The sequence below is a fragment of the Pelodiscus sinensis genome, chromosome 3, assembly GCF_052426305.1.
Source record: "Pelodiscus sinensis isolate ZL-2025 chromosome 3, ASM5242630v1, whole genome shotgun sequence".
Lineage (NCBI taxonomy): Eukaryota > Metazoa > Chordata > Testudines > Trionychidae > Pelodiscus > Pelodiscus sinensis.
In genome coordinates, this window is record NC_143054.1 from 161,066,580 (window position 1) to 161,092,206 (window position 25,627).

Genomic DNA, 25,627 nt, shown 5'->3' on the forward strand with positions numbered 1-25,627 from the left:
TGGTCGGATGTCAGAACTGCCAACACAGTTAACCTTACAGAGTCCTCTCCGTGCCAGCACTGTGTGAGCCATGGAAACTGGTGTCCCCTTTCAATCCTAGGAGATGCATGTGGCTCAGAGGTTAAGTATGTTAGATCAGTGGTTCTGAACCAGGGGGTACATGTTCCTTTGGGGGGTATGAAGCAGTCATCTAGGGGGTACATCCACTCATCTAGATATTTGCCTAGTTTTATAACTGGCTACATAAAAAGTACTAGTGAAGTCCATGCACGCTAACAATGACTGGTTTATACGGAGGTAGAGTATACTAGCCACTGAAATGCAAGTACATTTATATTCCAATTGATTTATTTTATAATTATATGGTAAAACAGAGACAGCCATTTTTTCAGTCATGGTGTGCTGCGATGCTTCTGAATCTTTGTCTGATTTCTGTAGGCAAGCAGTTTTTAAGAGAGGTGAAACTTGGGGATATGCAAGACAAATCAGCCTCCTTGAATGGGGTGCACTAGGCTGGAAAGGTTGCAAGCGCCTATGTTAGAGGGACAACTCTACCTACAGCTATCCTTACTGTGTCTTTTCTCTTGATTAATAGAGGATATTGATCCAGTGCCTGTCACTGACATGAACAACGTTTGGGGGTGTGTAAATGCAATCTTCATCTTCAGATGAGACCTGGGAAAAGGCAGCGTGAGAGGCAAAGCAAGAGGTGATGGGGGATGGGCTGTCTCTCTTTCTGTGGCAACAAGGCATGGGAGGGAAGGCTGGGGAGTGTGAACCTGCTTTCCTGTTGCTCAGACAGTTATACAGTGTGATGCATTTCTTTTACCTCAGAATTAGTTTTTTTTTCTAAATTAAGAAAAGGTGTTTTCTTTCCTAGATACTCCTAGCAGAAGCTGAATTTTAATACTCTTTATAGGTGACAGGCAACGTATTTTGCAGAGAGCTGGCATTCATGCTGCAACTGGCAGTGTGTTGACATTTGTCTAAGACTGGTGAATAGAATGCGCTGTGCCAAATAGAGAGGTTCCTTTATCTTTCTTAATTTCATTCACATCATACTGGAAACTTTTTTAGGGTTATGTTTCGGAACACTTTCCCCAGAATAGGTATTTATAATTGCTGCAATGCACATTGTGCATCGTGTATGAAACTCCTGGCTGCCTACAGGTAGGGAACATCATCAGCTGTTAAATTAAATGTTAGAACTCGGGACCCTCTTTTCCTAGAACACAGACTGTTGTTGCACAAGTTCCCAGAGAATTCCCATTAGCATTAGTGCTTTGTCTACTCCTCACACGACTGCTACTATTCCACAACTTAATGGCATGTACTTTGTGCGGGTCTCATTCCACCCTGAAGAAGGCAGTGGTGTGCACACTTGCAGAAGCTCTGGTTACAGCCGGAATTCAGGTCTAACTCTCCAGCCATGCTCTTCAATGCCTTTCTAACACCACTTGGTCTCGTTGTCTCTAATCTGTGATCTAAAGCTGCGTTGTGGCTGCGATCTGCAAACATATAATGGGTGGATTGTGTGGATGGTGTACATCCTAGGGATAGCGTATGGGGAAGAAATGCAATGAGAACCCCAGTACAACATGGGGGTTAGATGTGCCAGTAAGGGCAGTGGAAGGGGAAAAAACCCAGGGTGCATATCTATTAATGTTACAAGTGGCTAATGTGGGATGCAGCACCATTCAGGTTTGACCCATCTCTCCCTCTGTAGAGCTAGAAGAGCAGAGGGAGCGGATGTGAGTGACATTGTGATCCCATGCACCAAGTTGTAATGCCATTTGATTTGGGGGGAATGGGTCTAACTGCTGTTTGACTAAGACAAAAGGATTAGGGGTTCAAAGCAGGATAGCCTGGGGGTTGGCGGGTGGTCTGAGAGTGTGCAATAGGGAATGGAGGCCCTACCTCATGGCTATCAGGGAGAGAATTGAAAACCTTTAATCTACAGCAGGTGTCTACCCTCATGGCAGGCGTGGTCAAGAAGTACAGCCAAGGGGGAAAGAACCAGAGCAGAGCTGAGGTCTGTGGCTTCTTTAGAAACTATAAAAAGGAATGTAGTGAGAGTCCTTTTCTCTCTCTGAGTTTGGACAGATCTTAGGGTCTGACTCACCCTGGGATAAGAAAACACCTGCCTTTGTTGTTTCTGGGTTGGATGCATCCCATTGGCCTTAGGTATTGGAGTAGCTCTCTGTAAACAAAACTTGGTGTGGTTCTCCTGCCTTGGATCTCCTCAAATAGTGTCCCTAGGCATGTGATGGAAAAACACCCCCAAAACTGCTCCTGCAGTTGATCTCTAAGTATGCATTGTTTTGTCACCACTCCCACGCTGATCTGTGGTTTTCACCTGCCTTTAAAAAGGGCTTGGCTGTCCCTTGAGACCTATTTAAAACAAGAGTTGGCCTGTATTCTAGGGTGAAATGTATGTCCTTTCTCTCCTTAATTAAATCTTTGGTTGCCCTAAATGTAGTTGCAGTTTGTAGATACGGCCTCTTGGCGAAATGGTCTTTTCTGAGTTAAGCTAAGAAAGGTTGGATGGCAGAACTCCAAGCAAAACCCAGGGAGTGCTGTTGATTCAGTCCCTGAGCTTTGTTTATGCTTTTCCCAACCTGTTTCTGTGAAGGCTGGCAGAGCTGCACTTGCAAACAAAAGGGGATTGTTGGTTGAATGGAACTAGTCTCTAGGAAACTGGCTCTCGTGGCCCTGGGGCTGATTATACAAGCAGAATGGCCCAGCACAGCTCATTATGGCTCTCGGCACCTTTCTGGGCAAGGGACTGGCAGGTGCAGGCAGGGGAGTGTGCATCAACTCAGCCCCCAGTGCTGCATGGAGAAACACAATGGGCTACACACAGGGGCAGGTTGGGTGACTTGAATCAGACTCTCCTGCAGCACCATTGATCATTGCATGCAGCATCATATTGCATAAAGCCCAGCACCGGGCGAGGCATCTTGAACCAGCTCTGGTCATTATCCATGTGGCACCATGCTAGGTAACATGCTCTTGTAAGTGCCTCCTTAAGCCTTTCCAGCAAACAAAGCGAGAGGGTCCCGACCTGCCACTTACTGCACCTGTTTCTGAAGCAATTTCTACCTTATGATGTGAGTGTGTGAATGCTGTGGAGTGGTGTCAGGTTCACTTATGTGCCATGGATGGAAAAGCTGTGGATATCTGCCTTCAGCCTGAGCTTTCCAAGGGAAACTGAAGAACCTACAGCTGTATCGGTTTGAGCCACTCACTCTCTGTTCCTGCTCCAGCAATCCCGGCTGCACTGTAATCACACAATTATTATGCCATTAAAATGTCATATTCATAGAAATCCACATAAACAAAGCATTAACAATCTCTGGAAAATTGTAGTCTTTACTGCTAATGACCTGCTCTCTTTACGCACCCTCCCCCCGTTCTTTTCTGAGCCTTGATTTAAGAGGCAGACAAGGAAGTGCATCTCTGTGCTTAGACTCTCAATTTTTAATGTACTGTCAAAGCGAGAGAACTTCTTTCTCTCTTTCTCTTCCCCCCTCCCCTTCTCTCTCTAATAAGGCTACAGCCTACAGGTGGCTTGGAGGAGGCCACTTAGCAAGCTGGTAAAGAAGGAAGAGGCTGTTTAGAGTGTGTTCTCAGTTGGGAAAGTGTCAAATATCTGGTGTAATAAGATAGATTCCCACTGAATTGAATTTTGTCTCTAGCCTGCCTGCAGAAGTTGAAATAAGGCCAGGCATTTTCTATTCTCCTTGTAATATGCCCATTGGGACAACAGCTCAGGTTTTAATTGGAGAAAGCAGGAGCAGGTCAGTGAGTGGGAGAATATGTTCATGAGATGCAGTTCATCCCTGATATAACTCCACTGACAAGGATGAACTCGGCCAAGTCTCTTTAGAGCACACACAGGTTTTCTCCTGCTCCCACCCCTAGTCCCATGTCCTTATAGTTGATTCCTAGGTGTGTTTATTTCTGATGAGTTCTGCTTCTGTGTGTCAGCTGGTCACATTCTGATGCTTTTATGTGAGGATCAATGTTTCCTCTCAGCTTTTCCATCCATGTGAAGATTTTTTCCATTCATGTGCAGAATGAATTTTTTTATGTGCACCAAGGAATGTATTAATGTGCAAAAACCCTAGCTGGGGGTGCTCCGCTAATCAGCTGGGTGACATTTGAATGTCTCCTGAGTGGCTTGCACAAGTGCACAGCTTACAGGGAACACTGGTGAGGACCGATCAAATGACTTTTGAACTAGCTTTTTGTTTGTGTGGGATCCACTAGACAGCAAACATGTTCATTTCTGACAATGCAGCGAAAGAACTTTGCCTTCCCGGCTGAACAGGAAAAGTTACTTGTAGGCAAGTATTGAGGTTGAAAAATCTTGAAAGAGCCTCTTTCAAAGTTTTCCAGATCCAGGTCTGTCAGTCCAAGTGTAGTGAAGCATTAGAACTCACTCATATTTTAAATGACAGTCTTGAATCCTGAAGGATCCTAAGGCACTTTTGACAGTTTTGCTCAAGTGGTCTGAACATGGATTGGCAGCTGGGAATTGTATTAGGCTTTTATCCTCTTATGTGACCCAGCTATTAAAGGGGGACAAAGATGCATACCCAACCAGTGTGGGTTCCAGTGCCCTTGGAAACACCACCCACAGCCCAAGATTCACCCACTTCAACTGTTGAAAGTGTTGGCACTTATGGTCAAGTCTTCATAACAATAATCCAAAGCTCACTGCAGTCAATTGAAAGACTTTGGAAAAAAAACAACCCCACCTCTGGTCATCTGAAGAAGTGGGCTGTGCACACGAAAGCTCATGATACCATCTACATGTTTTGTTAGTCTATAAAGTGCTACCAGACCATTTGTTGTTTTTTAAGTTTGTCTTCAGTAGCAGTTTTTGGCTCAAGCTTGACATGATCATGATTGTTCTTTCTTTGAATAGCTGTGAAATAGTCACCTGTACTGAAAAATCTAAATTGTCATCATTAAGTTTCAGAATTAACATTCCATTGCTGCTTGGTAATAACTGGCATCTATTCACAACTTGATCCCATTTCAATCGCTTTCCCCACAATCCTAGAGGCTGGAGGCTTCCTTAAAAACCCAAACAGATTCTAAAGCTAAGGTGTCAGTTACCAGGGACAAGTGTTTGCTTACTGAGCTGGGTTCCAGGCTCTTGGTGGCGGGAAATACTAGAGATCTCATGACTGTGCTTATTCCATGCTATATCGAGGCTAATATTAATACCTGTTTGTAGTGTCCTGAAAGATTTAGATGCAGCTCCTCTCAACTGATCTCAAACTCTGTGAGCCATTCACCCATCACTAAACTAGGTCTTGCTTTTCACAGCTAGGGAGGCTGATTAACTGCTGCAAGTGAATCTTAACAGGCAAGTTTCCTAACAGAGTGGTTTGTCTGATACTATTGAGAGGGCAAGAGAGGCGCACTTATTTCATTAGAGTAATAGGAATGCACCTCCCCCTTTTCTAAAACCACAAAATGGGTACACTTTTTTCTCCCTCTGCTGCAGACTTATCCAATCTCTCAAACTCTTTTGCCAAAAGAAGTGACTGTTTCCTATAATTAAAACCAAACATTAGACTGCAGCATTGAAAGAGAAACTACCTAATTCTGAGGGGGGAAAAAATAAAATTTATTACCAGTACATGAGAGAAAATGAATGAGACTTACAGAGAAGGAACCCAGCAGAAGATAAATAGAAAGGCAAGTGGAATATTGACTTGATCTTTCTCTAGTGCAGGGTAATTTGGCTCCTAAAGTGAGTTAGATCATAATAAATTAAATTTAGATTTCCGCACATCAGTTAAATAACTCCCAAGATAGAATTCCAGTGTGAGGAAGAGGTGATAATACATGGTGGAAATATAATGAAGTTCTTATCCAATAATCTAGAATTGATGTGCTGTCCCTGCATGTATGACGGGGGTTTCCTGTCCCAGTCCTGCCTGATTTTTTCCTTTCCCCTGTCAGTGGTCCAGAAACAAGTAAATCATCTACCGCAAGTTGGAGAAACCTTCTGTCATTAGAGCACTTCGATAGTCTGAACACTTCCTATACAATGCATCCTTCGTGGTATACAGTGCCGACAAACTGTCTGCAGTCAGTGTAGGCCTGAAAATTCTCCTCCGATTTCATGCAGCCTCACAGGGCATTTAAGAGAGGCTGAGGATGAAGAATACCGCTTCCTAATGAAACCTCAAGGAGGGATTTAGCTATAGTAAAGAGTGTGTAATGGTCCAATAGGAATTTGACCTGGACACGGGTAAACTCTGCATCTGATGTCTTAGCTCTGGGGTGTTACATGTGCGGCAGGATGTGGACGCCCCACACCATTCAGAAAGGGGCTAAAGAGTTACTCTTGGCTCATAGGTGGCTCAGCACTGCTGTACCTTCAAGGTAAGCTAGGAATGGAAGAAGAGTAACAAAGGGGAGCAAGTCAGCTCCGGGGCAGGTGGGCAGCACGGGGATGGAGGGGACAGAGGAGGAAGATATTGATTGACAGGATGTTTGTCTCCGCAGTTTCCAAAGAGAAGCCAGACAAAAGGCAGAGCCTGCTGCCTGGCCTGTGTCTTAGGGATGTTAAATTTAGCTTAATTTGCTAATAAATAGTCGATACAATTTGCACCGACTGTTCGATTTGTTGATAAGGGCTCCTCTACTTTTGAAGTGCAGCAGCAGTAGTGGCTGTTGCTGCACTTCAAAGGCGAAAGCGCTGTGGGGAGCACGGGGCCCGTGGCGGGACTCAAGCAGTTCCCCGCTGGCCCCGTGCTCTCCGCAGCTTTTCAAAGTGGAGTGCCACATAGAGCTCTGGGCTCCGAGGTGCTGCTGCTTTGAAGCACCCTCTCCTGTCCTCCTCCCACCTTCCCCTTTGCTGCCTCTTTCTGATAGAAGAGGGGGAAGTGACTAGTCGTTCACATCCCTACTGTGTCTGAGCTTCTGGAAGTGAAAATGGGCTGGACTATGCTCTTTCTAGTGGTCAAACAGCCTAATGCTGAGCTGGACTGTGACTTGACAGGGTCCCTCTGAAGGAAGAGAGTCTGGTGGCTTCTCTGGGACTTGCTGCCTATTTCCTCCCCTTCTTTTATGTCCTGGCCTTTGTTCTTTTGCTTGTGCTCTTGAAATCCTGGATGGGGTTAGGTCCTGCTCCAGATCCCAGAATCTGAATGAGCACATAACCCCGGCACTCCCTTCTCCAAAGGGACTAGAATCCTCATGACACCACCTTTATTAAGTGTCTAATAACCTGTGACTTGCATTCAATAAGGACAAAAATGATTTTGATCCAATCCAAACTGTATTGTCAGGAAATGCCCATAGAGCAAGCACATGCTGTATGACATATGAGTCTGACCATAAATAGAACATCACGGGGTTCAGTATGAGCCTGCCCCGGGGAGAGAGGACTACCCCAGTCCTCTGTCACTGCAGCAGCTTGGGGCCAGGTGAGAAACGCCTCTCTATGGCCACTGCAGCTCCAGTGGGCACAGCTGGGAGAGAGAAGCTTGTCTCCTGGCTGGGGCAGGTCCAGGTTCGTCTGTCCCCTGCACTTCCCAGCCAGAGGAATGCAGCAAACTGTGCACTTTCCCCTCGTTCCCTGACAAAGGGGAATAGCCAGCAATGTCCCGGAGGGTATGTCTACACTACAAAGTTAGTTCGAACTAACGGACGTTAGTTCGAACTAACTTTAATAGGTGCTACACTAGCGCTCCGCTAGTTCGAATTTGAATCGAACTAGCGGAGCGCTTAGTTCGAACTAGGTAAACCTCATTTTACGAGGACTAACGCCTAGTTCGAACTAGCTAGTTCGAACTAAGGGCTGTGTAGCCCTTTAGTTCGAACTAGTGGGAGGCTAGCCCTCCCCAGGTTTCCCTGGTGGCCACTCTGGCCAACACCAGGGAAACTCTATGCCCCCCTCCCGGCCCCGGACCCCTTAAAGGGGCACGGGCTGGCTACGGTGCCCGTGCCAGGTGCAAGCCTGCCAGCACCCAGCTAGCAGACCCTGCACCTGGCACGGCACAGAGCCACCCACCCGATGCCCCCCAGCCCACCCCCTCTTGCCGGGACCAGGCTGGCGGCTCCCGGGAGCTTCCCCTGGACTGCAAGAGGCGGGCACCTTCCTGGGCTAGTGCGGACATCGTGGACCTCGTCCACAATCTCCGCACTAGGCACAGGAAAGTGGCCGTCTAGGGCAGGAGAGCTGCCAGCCTGGCCACCCAGGACCAGGTGTGCATGAAAATCAAGGGAGTCCACTGAGACCCCCGACACTGAGCCCTGAGCTTACAATGGCCGTACTGGGTCAGACCAAAGGTCCATCTAGCCCAGTAGCCTGTCTGCCAACAGCGGCCAACCCTAGGGACCCTGGAGGGGATGGACCGAAGACAATGACCAAGCCATTTGTCTCGTGCCATCCCTCTCCAGCCTTCCACAAACTTTGGGCAGGGACACCACTCCTACCCTCTGGCTAATAGGACTCCATGGACCCAACCTCCATCACTTTATCTCACTTCCCTTTAAACTCTGTTCTAGTTGTAGCCTTCACAGCCTCCTGCAGCAAGGAGTTCCACAGGTTAACTATTTGCTTTGTCAAGACGAACAACTTTCTCTTACTAGTTTCAAGCCTGCTACCCATTCCTTTCCTTTGGTGTCCTCTAGTCCTTCTTTATGGGAACTCAGGAAGAACTTTTCTGAATGCACCCTCTCCACCCAACCCCTGCTTTTAGAGACCTCTATCCTGTCCCCCCTCCGTCTCCTCTTTTCTAAGCTGAACAGTCCCAGTCTCTGTAGCCTTTCTTCATCTGGGACCTGTTCCCAACCCCTGATCATGTTAGTTGCCCTCCCCTCTCCCAGCCTTTCTCTTCCCCTCTCCCACCTCCTTTTCCCAGTGTCCCCCAGTTTTGTTCAATAAAGACAGAGTCAATGTTGGAAGAAACGTTATCTTTATTTTGTACATCAATAAGAAGAGGGGCTAGGGAAGGGTAAGTGGAAGGAGGTGAGGGAGGAATGGGGTACGAGCCCCCGATGGGGAGGACTGGGCTGGCTCTGTGGGCTTCTGGGGGTGGAAGCTCTCCTGCAGCCCCCCAATTACTCCCTCTCCCCAGATGGCAGCCTGCGGCAAGTGCAGCCGGGCTGATGGCCGAGTGGTGTGATGTGCCCAGTGTGGGCACTCAGGGCACTCCAAGCCAGAACTTCTTTGGAAGCGGGGCACCCCTTAGAACTGTGTGTCCGGGGTGGGGGTCGGGACCCTTTAAGCGCAGCCCTCGGCTAGCCTGAGACAGCATCTCCATGCTCTAAGTCCTCCTTTTATGCCCTGCCGGCACTGCTTCCGGCCATCCTTAAGCCCTGTTCAGAGTCCACTCAATGTGGACTTACTAGTTCGAACTAGCAAAACGCTAGTTCGAACTAGTTTTTAGTTCTAGACGCGTTAGTTCGAACTATCTTAGTTCGAATTAACTAATTCGAACTAAGTTAGTTCGAACTAGCACTGTAGTGTAGACGTACCCGGAATGAATTGGGCTGGGGGAGCTTCAGCCTCCTCCACCCTCCTTAAAGGGTCCTGTGGGGTGGGAGGCTCAGAGCTGGGGCAGTCCCGGATGGTGGGGTGGGCACCACTATCTAGCCCTTTTCGCATGCATGGTGAGTCTGTCTCTTTTCTGTATGGTTTTAGGAGAAGCAATCCCATTCCAGGCACATCCCATTTTCCTGGCACAACCCAACCCTGACTTTGCTTTCAGTTATAAGAGGAAGCTATATACCAAATTTGGTGCTCCTAGCTCTTATCTTTTAGGAGGAATTCTAGAACAAACAGACAGACTCACAGACAGACTCTCTCAAATATATAGTAGATTGATCATATTTCCCATCACATTGTCCTTTATTTCCTTAAAGTACAGTACTCTCAGGGCTCCTCTCAATAGCACAGTGCCCTGGATGTCCTGGGGTGACATTCAGTTTTGGAGACAAGAAGCATTCCCTGTCTGATAAACGAGCTCTGCTTCTAGACTTTGGAGGCCTTCTATGGGTATGTCTACACTACAAAGTTAATTTGAACTAACGTCTGTTAGTTCAAATTAACTTTGATAGGCTTTACACAGGCAAACCGCTAGTTCAAACTTAATTCGAACTAGCGGAGCGCTTAATTCGAACTAGGTAAACCTCATTCTACAAGGATTAAGCGTAGTTCGAATTAAGTAGTTTGAATTAAGGGCTGTGTAGCCACTTAATTCAAACTAGTGGGATGCTAGCCCTCCCCAGCTTTCCCTGGTGGCCACTTTGGGCACCACCAGGGAAAATCGTCTGCCCCCCTCCCGGCCCCGGAGCCCTTAAAGGGGCACGGTCTGGCTACGATGCCTCTGCCAGGTGCAAGCCTGCTAGCACCGAGCTAGCAGACCCTGCACCTGGCACGGCATGAACCAGCCACCCGCTGCCACCCAGCCCTCCGCCTCTTCCCGGGACCAGGCTGGCGGCTCCCGGGAGCCTGCCCAGGTCCGCAAGAGGTGGGCGCCCACAAGGTCTAGTGCGGAGATCGTGGACCTCATCCAAGACCTCCGCACTAGGCACAGGAAAGTGGCTGTCTAGGGCAGGATAGCTGCCAGCCTGGCCACCCAGGAGCAGGTTTGCATGAAAATCAGGGTGGTCCAGTGAGACCCCCAACCCTGAGCCCTGAGCTTAGAATGGCCGTACTGGGTCAGACCAAAGGTCCATCTAGCCCAGTAGCCTGTCTGCCGACAGCAGCCAACACTAAGGACCCTGGAGGGGATGGACCGAAACAATGACCAAGCCATTTGTCTCGTGCCATCCATCTCCAGCCTTCCACAAATAGAGGCCAGGGACACCATTTCTACCCCCTGGCTAATAGCACTCTATGGACCCAACCTCCATGAATTGATCTCACTTCTCTTTAAACTCTGTTCTAGTTCTAGCCTTCACAGCCTCCTGCAGCAAGGAGTCCCACAGGTTGACTATTTGCTTTGTGAAGAAGAACTTTCTGTTGTTAGTTTGAAGCCTGCTACCCATTCATTTCATTTGGTGTCCTCTAGTCCTTCTATTATGGGAACTAATGAAGAACTTTTCTTTATGCACCCTCTCCATATCATTCATGCTTTTATAGACCTGTATCATATGCCCCCCTTGGTCTCCTCTTTTCTAACCTGAGAAGTCCCAGTCTCTTTAGCCTCTCTTCATATGGGACCTGTTCCAAAGCCCTGATCATTTTAGTTGCCCTCCCCTCTCCCACCCTCTCTCTTTCCCTCTCCCACCTCCTTTTCCCAGTCTCCCCGAGTTTTGCTCAATAAAGAGTTTCTGTTTTTGAACACACATGTCCTTTATTTTGTACATCAGGAAGGGGGGCTAGGGAGGGGTAAGTGGAAGGAGGTGAGGGAGGAATGGGGTACGAGTCCCCGATGGGGAGGACTGGGCTGGCTCTGTGGGCTCCTCAGGGTGGAAGCTCTCCTGCAGCCCCCCAATTGACCCCCGCCCCCCGGATGGCAGCCTGCGGCAAGTGCAGCCGGGCTCATGGCCGAGTGCTGTGATGTGCCGAGTGTGGGCATTCAGGGCACTCCAAGCCAGGACTGCTTTGCTGTCCCTCATCAAGTTAGACAAGCGAGCGGGGAACCCCTGAGAACTGTCTGTCCGGGGTGGGGGTTGGGTCCCTTTAAGCACAGCCCTGGGCTAGCCTGCGACAGCAGCTCCACGCTCTAAGTCCTAATCTGATGCCCTGCCGGCACTGCTTCCGGCCATCTTTAACCTCGGTTCAGGGTCCACTCAATGTGGACATGCTAGTTCGAATTAGCAAAATGCTAATTCGAACTAGTTTTTAGGTCTAGATGCACTAGTTCGAATTAACTAATTTGAATTAAGTTAGTTCGAATTAGTGCTGTAGTGTAGACATACCCTATCTGAGGATCAGAATCTACATATGGAAAAGGGCTATTCAGTCATCTGCAGCAGCTTGTCTTGTTTGCTGAGCACACAGTCCTAGCTGGAGCAAACTTGGCCACTGCACCTTATCATAGACTGGGCTGTTCAGATCTTTTGAGTTTAGTGTTGCGGCTCACCACCATATGTAAACGGCTGGTGTCCTTGTACGAACAGAGGTGCTTGGAACATATGGTTGACGTCACAGCAGTTGGCTAATTGTATTGTTTTGGAACTGCATCTGTCCATTATGCCATGTGAACTTGGCAAGCCTCAAGCTGGCAAAGACTTGCCCACTACCCAGATTCCCTTGCAGCATAATTATTAAAAATCAAAGTGCCAAGCTGCTTAGCCATATTATACAGGGACAGGTTGATATGTCAAGGTTTTAAAGGATGCTGTGCTGATAATCTCTCCATGCAGGGTCTGATTCTCCATTGTTCTGCCCTGCACCCGCTTGAGCAGTGGTGTAAATGAGTGCACAAGGTGTAGGGCAGTGGAGAATTAAGCCCACACTATTGACAGCTCAGTTTTATTACTTCTACTATATAAAACTGAAAGAAATTTGTAATATTTTGCTGATAGTGTAATTTTTGCTCTTCTCTCACTTGGTTGGTCAGTTTCACTTCCTGTTTATCCTCTATTCCCTGTCTCCTGTCTAAGCTCAATTAACAGCGTTTAATTTACATTTTTTTAAATGACATTGTTTCATGGCTGTTTTAAAATGGAAACATTTCTAGTCATGCTGAGTTTTATAACTTTTTTTATTATCAAAAACAGAGCTTTAGCTTGGTATCTTAACCTCTGACAGTTTTTTCAGCAGAGCTGGAAGCTCAGGATCCTCTCCAAATCTTGTAAATTTTAGGGTTTCAGGTGGTTCTGAGACACAATCAGCTCCATTTCTCCTGATCTTTCACTGGCCTGGTAAATCATGCTTTACAAGATGCCTTAAACATAAACTATATTTATTGCACAATATACTGCACTCCTACCAAGAGCATACACATTTTTATGGATAGCCTTCTGCTCATAAACCTCCTGATGGACCGGAATGGCCATAACATTTTAATAACTATCCTTCACTCTTGGGCTACGTCTACACTGCAGTGCTATTTCAGGGTATCCCGAAATAGCTATTCCGAATCTTTTGAGCGTGCCCGTTATTTCAAAATATCACGGGTGCACTATTCTGATGTCCCTGCAAACCTCTTTCATGAGGAGCAAGGGACGTTTCAGAATAGCGATTTATTTTGAAATAAGTGCTGTGTAGACAGCGCCAAATTTCAAAATAAACTATTTTGAAATTAACTTGAAATAAGCTACCCAATTTCAGTAGCTCAAGTTGTGTAGCTTATTTTGAGCTCTGGGTGCAGTGTAGACGCACCCTTAGTGCCCAGAGATGCTGGACTGATGTTCAAAAAGGTGGCCTGTTCAGCGATTGTCCCTGGAGGCAGCCCAGGCACAGCCCAGGTAGAATGGCTAAAAGCAGAAAAGCAGTTATAAAAATGACATTGTGGTGCACCATATTTATTCCCTCTGAATGTGCTGCGTCTGCAAGTCAACAGATGATTTTTATAGCTCTCAGCCACTGTATGCTCACCCCAGGATATGAAAATAAAGTCATGGTCGTCTTGCCTCTTGCAGCAAGGTAATAAAGCTACTGTCATCAGAGCAAGGCTGATAATGTGCTTCGATCAGGGTTGGGTTAGAATTCAGCTTTCTGTATGGGCTCAGTAGGAGCAAGAGGGAAAAACATTTTCTCTGCTTAGTAGCAGGTGGAACCCAAAGGCCAAATTTCTTTCTGGGATGACGCCACTGGTGGAGGTGGACTCAACTGGAGTGACAGGAAAGATTCATCTGGCCACTGGGGATGAGAGAGAGAGTATTCCCCAAGGAGCACAATGGTGTTACACTAGTGTAAAGTTAGAATCAGCCTTGATGTCCCTGCACAGAAGAGTTTACATTCAACAGCCTGGGCTCTGAGTTCTGTGTCACCGATTTACTCTGATGTAACTGTAATCAGAATTTGGCCCAACAATAGTGAGCAATAGTAAGAAATATTGGCACGTTTTGGCTATTGGGAATGCTTGGTTGAGAGGACAAGGTCAGCTGCAACAAAGCCACTGTTGGTTACAACTATTGCGCTCTTGGTGTGTGTGTGTGAGAATCAATTTGGGCTGTGAAGCAGCATCAGGCCTTTTCTGAACTCCACTCTGCCAGCTATTTGCCATCTTAAATGGCACGTTGCTTGCCATCTTGCATGCAGTATTTGCTGTGTTGAATAGCACATTGCTTGGGCCCAGTCCTGACCCAGCTGGCCCTGAAAGCAATGGAGAGTCATCCACTGACTTCAATGGGAGTTTGATTAGACCTTTGGAGGTGGCCTGCGTTCTCTCAAATTTCACTCCAAAGACTTTACAGCATCCAGGGGACTCTCGATCCAGCTCCTTTTTAAGCTGATGTCTGAGATACAGGCTGTTCATTTGCAGGGGCCATCTCTTTCCCCTTCCCCCTTCCTATTAACATGGAGAATGTGCTGTCAGATGTGAATAAAATCAATTATGGGATAAAAATCGCCTGTTTCAAAAGCTTCATTTTGTGCCATTAGCAGGGGAGAGCGGCTGTGAGATGGAGTAACAAAAAAAATAAAAAGATCAATTATTCGATAAGATCACAATTTTCTTTGGTGCTGAAATTACTGTACACGTTTGACTCACTCTGTATTACACGTAGGCTGAGATCAAAGAGGTTGTGCTGCCATAATGATGTGATCTTATCAAGTGCACCTTGCGCTCGCCACCTCGGCACCGGCACAGAGCCCTTGTGTGCTGCTTAGTGAAAGGACACTTTGTCCCTTGTGTGGAGTAATGTGGGGCTCTGCGATGTGGCTTGTGGCTCCTCTGTACGGAGCAAAGGATGGAGATGATGCATTCCCTAATGCCTGGCTTTGTGGGAACCCTGCTGTCCAGAATAAGGTGGCAGCAGAGCAGGCAGTGTTTCAGAAGAGATGCCCCCAGCCATCTGAAAGGAAGTGCAGATCCAGCCCTGTGCTCTAGCCACTTGAATATTAGACAGTTGTGAGAAGTCATTAAACCACACCATATAATTTAACCAAGCGCGTCATGGCCATGGGAGGATGCTGAGGTTCGCCTGTGGAACTGGCTGTCAAAGGGCAATGCTAAGGGTCCCCCGTGGTCCTGTAGTTTTCATCTGTACATCTCTGCTGATGTAAATCGGTGCAGGTCCATTGATTTCAGCTACTAATTGTGAGAGGGGGGTGAGAGCACGCACCCTTTGTGGTACTAATCACTTGCTGGGTGTCACTGCTTTCCACTCAGAGAAATCTGTACCTTGCAGGCCTCCGTATGATGGGGTTAAATGTTTTCTTGTGTGTGCAGGGCTCAGATGTCGACTGGGATGACCTCTGGGATCAGTTTGAAGAGAGAAGGTACCTCAGTGCCCGGAAATGGAAGGGTGGAGAGGACCCGTACCGCCTCTACGCCTTTAACCAGCGTGAGAGCGAGAGGATTCCCAGTGACCGTGCTATCCGCGACACCAGGCATTACAGGTTCTTCCATCCTTCTCATCCCCTTCTTTGAGCAAACAGAATGAGTGAAAAAGGGACATGAATTGCCCTTCCTTAAAGGTGTCCACTGAAGCTAAAAATATACACTCGGGGGAAATTATAATGGGCCAAAGCTGTGAGGCTATGTAGGACTGGGAACATACCTAGGGGATATCTTTGCCTTCAAACAGAGCCTGAAAAGATAAGTCATGTTGATTTAAAAATAATTTAGTTACACACCTTATTAATACCACCTTAGACACTTATTTGAAGCTGCTTTGGGGCTGTTTGATACATTGTTTGCATTTCGCTAGGGCAGGGAAGCTACACAGGTCAATTTTACTTCTAATTTATAGTTTGTTTTTACTCTATTTTCTCTTGTACAAAAAGAAAGATTCTGTTTTAGTTTTTTTTCAAATAAGAAGGGGATGTTTGAATCCTCAAAAAATCTCTACTGATTGTGCTGACATTTTAATAAAAGACTTTTTCATTATTTTTACACTGACCTCCAAAAATATTGAGTTGTCTACAAAATCATGAGAGTGGCTTAAAGTAATAAGTTTTGAGAGCTTCCCTCTGCCCCCTTCTGGCTTCTAGTCCTTCAGGATGCATTCAAATCAGGCTTTCAAGCATTTCTTTACAACCATGAGTATTAGAAACATACTTTTTAAAAGGGGGAAAGTAGAAATTCTCTCCTAATCATATGCCTCCTGAAGCTGGAGCTTTAAAAGAAACAACAAGTATCATGAGACTCACAATAACATTCTGAGAGTTAGTAAGAATGGGTATGTCTACACTACAACGTTAATTCGAACGAAGTTAGTTCGAATTAGTTAATTCGAACTAAGCTAATTTGAACTAACGGATCCAGACTAAAAAACTAGGTCGAATTAGCGTTTTGCTAATTCGAACTAGCATGTCCACATTAAGTGGACCCTGAACCGGGCTTAAGGATGGCCGGAAGCAGTGCCGGCAGGGCATCAGAGGAGGACTTAGAGCGTGGAGATGCTGTGCCAGGCTAGCCGAGGGCTGTGCTTCAAGGGTCCCGACCCCCACCACGGACAGACAGTTCTCAGGGTGCCCCGCTTGCAAAGCAGTCCTGGCTTGGAGTGCCCTGAGTGCCCACACTGGGCACATCACAGCACTCGGCCATCAGCCCGGCTGCACTTGCCGCAGGCTGCCATCTGGGGAAAGGGAGCAATTGGGGGGCTGCAGGAGAGCTTCCACCCCCAGAAGCCCACAGAGCCAGCCCAGTCCTCCCCATCGGGGGCTCGTGCCCCATTCCTCCCTCACCTCCTTCCACTTACCCTTCCCTAGCCCCTCTTCTTGATGTACAAAATAAAGATAACGTGTCTTCCAAAATGGAATCTGTCTTTATTGAACAAAACTGGGGGGGACTGGGGAAAGGAGGTGGGAGAGGGGAAGAGAGAGGCTAGGAGAGGGGAGGGCAACTAAAATGATCAGGGGTTAGGAACAGGAACATATGAAGAGAGGCTAAAGAGACTGGGACTCTTCAGCTTAGAAAAGAGGAGACGGAGGGGGGACAGGATAGAGGTCTCTAAAAGCAGGAGTTGGGTGGAGACGGTGCATACAGAAAAGTTCTTCATTAGTTCCCATAAAGAAGGACTAGAGGACACTAAAGGAAAGGAATGGGTAGCAGGCTTCAAACTAGTAACAGAAAGTTGTTCTTCACAAAGCAAAGAGTCAACCTGTGGAACTCCTTGCTGCAGGAGGCTGTGAAGGCTAGAACTGGAACAGAGTTTAAAGGGAAGTGAGATCAAGTCATGGAGGTTGGGCCCATGGAGTGGTATTAGCCAGGGGGTAGGAGTGGTGTCCCTGCCCAAGGTCTGTGGAAGGCTGGAGAGGGATGGCACAAGACAAATGGCTTGGTCACTGTCTTTGGTCCATCCCCTCCAGGGTACCTAGGGTTGGCCGCTGTCGGCAGACAGGCTACTGGGCTAGATGGACCTTTGGTCTGACCCAGGACGGCCATTGTAAGCTCAGGGCTCAGGGTCGGGGGTCTCAGTGGACCCCCTTGTTTCTCTTGCACACCTTCTCCTGGGTGGCCAGGCTGGCAGCTCTCCTGCCCTAGATGGCCACTTTCCTGTGCCTAGTGCGGAGATCGTGGACGAGGTCCACGATGTCCGCACTAGCCCAGGCGGGTGCCCGCCTCTTGCGGTTCCGGGCAAGCTCCCGGGAGCCGCCAGCCTGGTCCCGGGAAGAGGGGGAGGGCTGGGGGGCATCGGGTGGGTCGCTCGATCTGTGCCAGGTGCAGGGTCTGCTGGCTGGGTGCTGGCAGGCTTGCACCTGGGACGGGCACCGTAGCCAGCCCGTGCCCCTTTAAGAGGTCCGGGGCTGGGAGGGGGGCAGTAGAGTTTCCCTGGTGTTGGCCAGAGTGGCCACCAGGGAAAGCTGGGGAGGGCTAGCCTCCCACTAGTTCGAATTAAGGGGCTACACACCCCATAATTCGAACTAGCTAGTTCGAACTAGGCTTAATCCTCGTGGAATGAGGTTTACCTAGTTCGAACTAAGCGCTCCGTTAGTTCGAATTAAGTTCGAACTAACGGAGCGCTAGTGTAGCGCCTATGAAAGTTAGTTCGAACTAACAGACGTCTGTTAGTTCGAACTAACTTTGTAGTGTAGACATACCCTATGTGATTTATTCTATTTATATGATGCTTGTGGCCTCTCCCATTATATTTATTCAATAGAAACCAAACCTAAGTGTCAGGCTTAAATGTATTGAGTGTCCTTTTCATTGTTTTTTGAGTGCTTTTATTGAGTAAACAGGAAAATTCACTGATCCTCTTCATTTGTGGGTGGAAAGGGTCTGATCTGGTCTGTATTTTCTTAGGATGAAGTCCTTCCACCCCCCACCCCCCGATGTCTATTCTCATGTATGATGCTCAGGTCCAATTCACTGAAAACTTCACCTGCCCTGCAGGTTGAATCCCATAAGATTCCATCGAGATGCTTGAGGAAAAATAGATGTTACCTTCCTCCAAGGCAGGCAGACGTGTGTGTGTGTGTGTGTGTGTGTGTGTGTGTGTGTGTGTGTGTGTACGTATACACACATGCTACTAGCGTCGATCCCCTGTGGCCCTAAGAGGGGAAACAATCAGATGAGGCCACAAGTGTGGAACAGAAGCTCACAATTTTGTTCAGCAGAGCAAAGGGTTAATAAAGGAAGGAAAGGATTATTTCAGAATAAAAGTGGAGGAGTGTGTGTGTGTGTGTGTGTGTGTGTGTATGAGAGAGAGAAATGTAAGAACTTACCTAGCTCCCTTCATCAGCCAAAGGACAAGGCATCTGAGTGGCACACTCAAAGAAACAGGCCCTCTGCTTTGGCAGGCCACTTGGATGGTGCTTTGCAGGTGGATCTGTGCCATCTGCAGGATTGTCTTTCATAATGTCAGTGCTGCTTGATGGAGTGGCGATGGACTCCCTTCATGGCAGTGGAAAACTGACAGGCAGGAGCTGGGTGCTGATAGGGTGGGGAGGGTCTGCAGGGGCCTGATTTCACATCCTGTACAAGAGCTCACTGTTTTGATCCCCAGTTTCCCATGAGAGTCATAAGTAGGGTTGCCAAATGGTTTCAACAAAAATACCAGACACACTTGACACAATCTACATTGCATCTTATTTAGAAAATACCGGACATTTCTATTTTCTCAATTTGTTTCCCAAACAGAAAGCTCAAATACTGGACTGTTTGGTTCAAAACCGGACACCTGGCAACCCTAGTCATAAGGGGAAATGCTGCCATAGCCCATATCCTACCAGGGTGCTGAGAGCCACTGACCCAAAATGCAAACCCTGTGTGGGATGGAAACCACTTCCACCAAGGGGTGCTACCACACCCCAGCGCCCCTCGTTCTTGCACTTCTGCATCCGACCTGCTTGGCACATGGTCTGACTTCCTCAATCAGCTGCATGTGGCTATAATGATCTCGTTTGTCCCCTCCTGTGGGCAGACTTGTGGCGGGAGTCTCCCAGAGGTTCTTCTGGGAAAGTGTTCTTCCTGGCTGTTCTGATGGGGGTGTGGGAGGCAGCATTTGTTATGGGGCTTACTGGCAATCCTTGGGGTCATCCTGGATTGCAAGGACTCCATGGGAGACCAGGGCCAGACATAAAGCTCTGTGAGCCATTATCAGCTTCTTGACAGTGCAGTTCCAATGGGGTCAACCTCACAGGGCTCTCTTGGCCAGCAAAAGCACCTGTGACACCCTCCACTGCCTCTAGCTCTGAGCCGTTTCTCCCAAGCCCATGTTGTTGATGGAAGATGAGGCATGTCCCACCCACTCCCCATGCTTGGATTCCCAGACCTGCGGAGAACCCTTCTCATCTAGACAGGAATACTGCCCTATGAAGACCTCTCTCATCCCCATCCTCCCATCTGTCACAGGGGACAGCTGAGATCTCCATGAGTGGGCCCCTCAGTCCAGACCAACTGGGCTTGTAAACAGCATTCCTTCCAGTGCAGTAAACAAATGTCCTCTGACTGATTCTTTACTTCCTATGATGAATGTGACTCGCACCCGGCAATACAAGGACTGAAGGACGTGCCTGAGGCTACATACGTGGCCAGAGGAAGAGCCGGGTTAGAAACCAGCCCCAGCCCAGTGCTGCTTCGTGCAGGGCAGTGACGAGTAGGACAAAGAGTGATTTAAAGGTTGTTCCTGAGAAGAGACCGCAGAGGCTCACTGGTGTGGCAGCACAGTGAAAGAGCTGCATCTTCCCCTGGGCCCTGTCACCTTGGGGCTGACCTGCAGTAATGGGGAGTTCTTAGCTGCTTGGCGAGGCTGAGTGAACACGAACCCTGCCCTCCGAGAGCTGGATTAGAGCTCCTTGCCCATGTCCGGCTTCTCGCTCTGCGGTCCACTTGCTTTGAGCTGCAGTGGGCTCCGCTTGCTTTCCAAGGACATGCTTCAGCTCCTTATGCAGTTCCCACCCAGCCATTTGTGTGGTGAGAGCCCATAGCACACTACTAGGGAGGAACAGGCCTGAACCGGAACCCTGGTCAGAATCTGGGTCAGAATCCAATTCGGTGTCTGGATTTGAAATTCCTAAATTGCCTCTGTGTAAAGGGGGAGAACTGAGCCATGGGCGCCAAACCTCCTCTATTAACTTGATCCTAAAGGTAGGACTTGAGCCCCTCTCTAATGATAAACTTGCACCTGCTCTTTAGCACAATTTTTGGTTTGATGTTCACTCCCTTGCCTAGGGAGGCCAGATGCTCGTTGCACTGATGGGCCCAATGGACACATGCTAGAGCAGAGCAGAGAGCCTACTATTCCTGTTGAGAATTCATGTATGAGTTGTTAACCATCTGCCCTGTTTGAAAAGGAAAAACAACTAGACTGACCCTCCCTCCGGTCTGGCTACTGCGGCCAAGTGTCAGCCTTTTCCTGTGACATGGTGTCAAATGCTTTGGAAAAGAAAAGTCCTCATTTCAGGAGGAAGCAAAGGCACAGTGTGTGGGGAGGGGCCTGAGCTAATTAAATTTGCTTCCAATTTCCTCAACCCGGTAATTGGATTCTGATTTATTGAATATGTCGTACTAATGGTGCATCATCTGCAACATTGTTCCAGCATTACAACAGCCACTAAGGAGCTAGCGCTGCCTGGAGAGTCAAAAGCACCAGACAGCTGGGGAGAGGGGCTGCAGGAAGACAGGTCTAATGGCCCTCCACGGGCAGAGATTTTTGTTCACTGTGCAGCTGTTTGGGGAGATGCAGCAACGCGCCCCGGCACTACAGTGTGCTTTGCAAACAGACCTTGCTGCTACGTCTCATTGGGTAGAGGCACTGAGGAGGGGTTGTTTGATCGCTTAGCACAGCCTGGTGGGTAAATGGAAACTGTCATCCCAGACTCTCGCAGCAAGAAGCTGATGGGCGGTAGGAGGGAAAGGGTAGAGGAGAGTCAGGGTTTAGAAAGTGGTGTCCTGTCACCTCCCAAAGCCAGCTTGTTTCCTGTGGCCTGTTTTTCAATGACTTGGGCAGTGAAGTTTCCACCAATTCTCCCAGGAGACCACAGTCACTCTAAAGCAAGGGTGGGCAAAAGGGCCTCCGCGGGCTGGATCCGGCCCACCAAGTGGGGGGCTCCGGCCCGGAAAGGCCCTGCTGCTCCCCCACCCCCAGGCCAATTAGGCGCCCGAAGCCTTCACCGCTCTGCCCCCGCCCTGCGAGCAGCATGTGGCAGGGGCAAGGCGGAGCAGACTTCATGCACTCCCCTGCCCCCAGGCTTTAATTGGCCTGTGGGCAGGGGAGTGCGGGAAGCCTCCTCCTGCCTGCCAGGAGCATGTAGTGCTTTGAAGCACTGCGTGCTGCTCTCAGGGCAGGGGGAGAGCAGAGGAGGTTTCACGCTCTCCCCCGCCCCAGGCCAATCAGAGCCTGGGGGCAGTGGAGCTGTGTGAAGCTTCCTTCGCCCTGCCCCGGCCCTGTGAGGAGCCCGTGGCTCTTCTAAGTGCCACATGCTCCTTGCAGGGCGGGAGGAGGCTTCCCGCACTCCCCTGCCCACAGGCCCTGATTGGCCTGGGGGGTGGGGGAGTGTGCCAAGCCTCTTCCAGGGCATGGATGCCCAGTGAGAAGGGGGGGGCCAAGGGGCTCCCCCACACCCAGACCAAACATGGTGTGGGGGTGGAGTAGCCCCCGCCACTTCCTGTTTAGGCCCCGCCACTTCCTGTTTAGGCCCCGCCACTTCCGGGGCAAAAATTATTGCCCACCCCTGGTCTAAAGGATCCCACAATTGATATTTTTTCCTGGTAATCAGCCTAAACTTTCCAGTGCTTAGTTGCATTCTTTGTTAAAGCTTCCCTTTGGATCACACTAAACCTGTGGTCCACAGACCCTGGGGATCTGCAGACAGACCCACTGACAGGATGGGCAAAGGGAGTAGTGGCTGGAGCCCTGGGCAGCATGGTCCAGACAGCATAAAGTTTGGCAGGGTTGGGGCACAGCATGGTTGGGGGCGGCACTGAGGGCTGGCTGCCCCTAGCCGTGCCCCTTATATCCAAGGCCTCACCCCTTCCGGGAGCACAGAGCACTCCCATCCACCTTGCAGAGAGACCCAGCAATTCTATTGGCCCCCATGTTTGCAGATTGTGTCTAAGATTTCGAAAGGGGTCTGCAGGTCCCTTTGACAATTTTTAGGCTCTGCAAATTTAAAAAGCTAGGAAACGACTACTGCAAACAGTGCCTCATGCTGCTGTAAGTATGTGTAGATGGCATATGATATCCCAACTCTAATCCTCATTTACCCAACCTGTGAATATTAAACATTTCCTATTCCCTCAGAAGAAAGGCGCTTCCACATGCTCTGCCCAAAGTATGTTGCTCGTCCTTCTTAAAATGCTACAAGTCCCAAGCATGGCTATTTGGCCTTTGCCAGAAGGTTGAGTTTGTATGGGTACATCTACACTATAGAGTTATTTCGGAATAAACTATTCTGAAATTGTTATTCTGAAATAGCTTATTTCGAAATAGCATGTCTACATTGTAGGGAAGCCACAAAATTAGTCTGAAGGCTTCCCTAATGTAGACGTGCTATCTCGATTTAGAGCCCCAGGAGGAATAACTTAGAATGGCCCCGGTGAGAGACTATTTTGAAATAGCAGAAGTGGGGAGTCTACACAGGCCTTATTTCAAAATAGCTATTTTGGAATAGGCGTTATTCTTCGTAGAATGAGGTTTACAGAAGCTGGAATAAGCCATCCATTATTCCGAAATAACTTTGCTGTGTAGACACACCCTATGAGTGCCTCTAGTGCACAGCTTCTTTGTGCTAGCTTGCTCATCTGCGGAAGGCTGTAAGTGGCACGTGCACCATTGGATTGCATTCCTGTCACATCCCGCCTTACGTACCCACTAGCTGCATGTCCATAAAATGGGAAGCAAGGTTACAGAATGTCAGAGTTGTGGATCTGTCCGTGCTGTGGTGTAGAGGTTTGTGCTATGGCTCAGCAAGTTGGAAAACTGTCCAAGAGCAGGAAATATGACCCAAAGCCCTAAGAATTCTCAGTGATGGGTTCTGGGTGTCTTCCAGCTGTAGCAGATGCCTCCCAAGGAGTTCAGACATTCCAGTGTTCATGCTATTACTGTTCCATATGCTAGTCGTGCTGACCTGTGTCTTCAGAATGCTCCACTGGTTTTATAGGCATGAATGCCCTGCTGCTAGAATCGGCTTGTGCCACTAGTTTTGGCTGGTGCTGCACTGGCCTTGAGTTTGCTCTTCCTGAGGTTAATAGAGTAGAGGAGAGAAAATGGAGTGAGACATAAGACAAATTCTGGGGGGGAAGGGAGAGGGAGCCCCCAAAAGAGATTACTTTATCATGTATCTGATGTGGCCCAGCATAGGGCCTTCATGTGTGCCAATATTCCTGTGTTTGCTGTGCTTTTATCTCCTCTATTCTATTAGGGAATGTCTACACTACAGAGTTAGTTCGAACTAACGGACGTTAGTTCGAACTAACTTTCATAGGCGCTACACTAGCGCTCCGCTAGTTCGAACTTAATTCAAACTAGCAGAGCGCTTAGTTCGAACTAGGTAATCCTCATTTTACGAGTGTGTAGCCCCTTAATTCGAACTAGTGGGAGGCTAGCCCTCCCCAGGTTTCCCTGGTGGCCACTCTGGCCAACACCAGGGAAACTCTATTGCCCCCCTCCCGGCCCCGGACCCCTTAAAGGGGCACGGGCTGGCTATGGTGCCCATGCCAGGTGCAAGCCTGCCAGCACCCACCCAGCAGACCCTGCACCTGGCACGGCTCGAGCCAGCCACCCGATGCCCCCCAGCCCTCCCCCTCTTCCTGGGACCAGGCTGGCGGCTCCCGGGAGCTTGCCTGGGACCGCAAGAGGCGGGCACCCGCCTGGGCTAGTGCGGACATCGTGGACTTCGTCCACGATGTCCGCACTAGGCACAGGAAAGTGGCCGGCTAGGGCAGGAGAGCTGCCAGCCTGGCCACCCAGGAGCAGGTGTGCATGAAAATCAAGGGGGTCCACTGAGACCCCCGACCCTGAGCCCTGAGCTTACAATGGCCGTCCTGGGTCAGACCAAAGGTCCATCTAGCCCAGTAGCCTGTCTGCCGACAGCGGCCAACCCTAGGGACCTTGGAGGGGATGGACCGAAGACAATGACCAACGCATTTGTCTCGTGCCATCCCTCTCCAGCCTTCTACAAATCTTGGGCAGGGACACCACTCCTACCCCATGGCTAATAGCACTCCATGGACCCAACCTCCATGACTTGATCTCACGTCCTTTTAAACTCTGTTCCAGTTCTAGCCTTCACAGCCTCCTGCAGCAAGGAGTTCCACAGGTTGACTCTTTGCTTTGTGAAGAACAACTTTCTGTTACTAGTTTGAAGCCTGCTACCCATTCCTTTCCTTTGGTGTCCTCTAGTCCTTCTTTATGGGAACTAATGAAGAACTTTTCTGTATGCACCGTCTCCACCCAACTCCTGCTTTTAGAGACCTCTATCCTGTCCCCCCTCCGTCTCCTCTTTTCTAAGCTGAAAAGTCCCAGTCTCTTTAGCCTCTCTTCATATGGGACCTGTTCCCAACCCTTGATCATTGTAGTTGCCCTCCCCTCTCCCAGCCTCTCTCTTCCTCTCTCCCACCTCCTTTTCCCAGTCTCCCCCAGTTTTGTTCAATCAAGACAAATTCCATTTTTGAACACAATTGTCCTTTATTTTGTACATCAAGAAAAGGGGCTAGGGAAGGGTAAGTGGAAGTAGGTGAGGGAGGAATGGGGCACGAGCCCCCGATGGGGAGGACTGGGCTGGCTCTGCGGGCTTCTGGGGGTGGAAGCTCTCCTGCAGCCCCCCAATTGCTCCCTCTCCCCAGATGGCAGCCTGCGGCAAGTGCAGCCGGTCTGATGGCCGAGTGCTGTGATGTGCCCAGTGTGGGCACTCCGGGCACTCCAAGCCAGGACTGCTTTGCAAGCAGGGCACCCCTGAGAACTGTCTGTCCGGGGTGGGGGTCGGGTCCCTTTAAGCGCAGCCCTCGGCTAGCCTGAGACAGCATCTCCACGCTCTAAGTCCTCCTCTGATGCCCTGCCGGCACTGCTTCCGGCCATCCTTAACCCCGGTTCAGGGTCCACTTAATGTGGACATGCTAGTTCGAATTAGCAAAGCGCTAATTCG

At 49.0% G+C, this 25,627-nt stretch overlaps 1 protein-coding gene across 2 annotated transcripts in view; it reads left to right on the forward strand.

Annotated features, from left to right (window-relative positions):
- The window catches only part of GALNT14 (polypeptide N-acetylgalactosaminyltransferase 14), a 214,770-nt gene that overhangs the window by 71,270 nt on the left and 117,873 nt on the right, over positions 1–25,627 (forward strand). For both annotated transcript variants that reach the window (XM_075925330.2, XM_006118082.5), the window contains exon 2: positions 15,324–15,493. In XM_075925330.2, the coding sequence (XP_075781445.2) occupies positions 15,324–15,493 (170 nt within the window). The remainder of the gene's footprint in view (positions 1–15,323; positions 15,494–25,627) is intronic.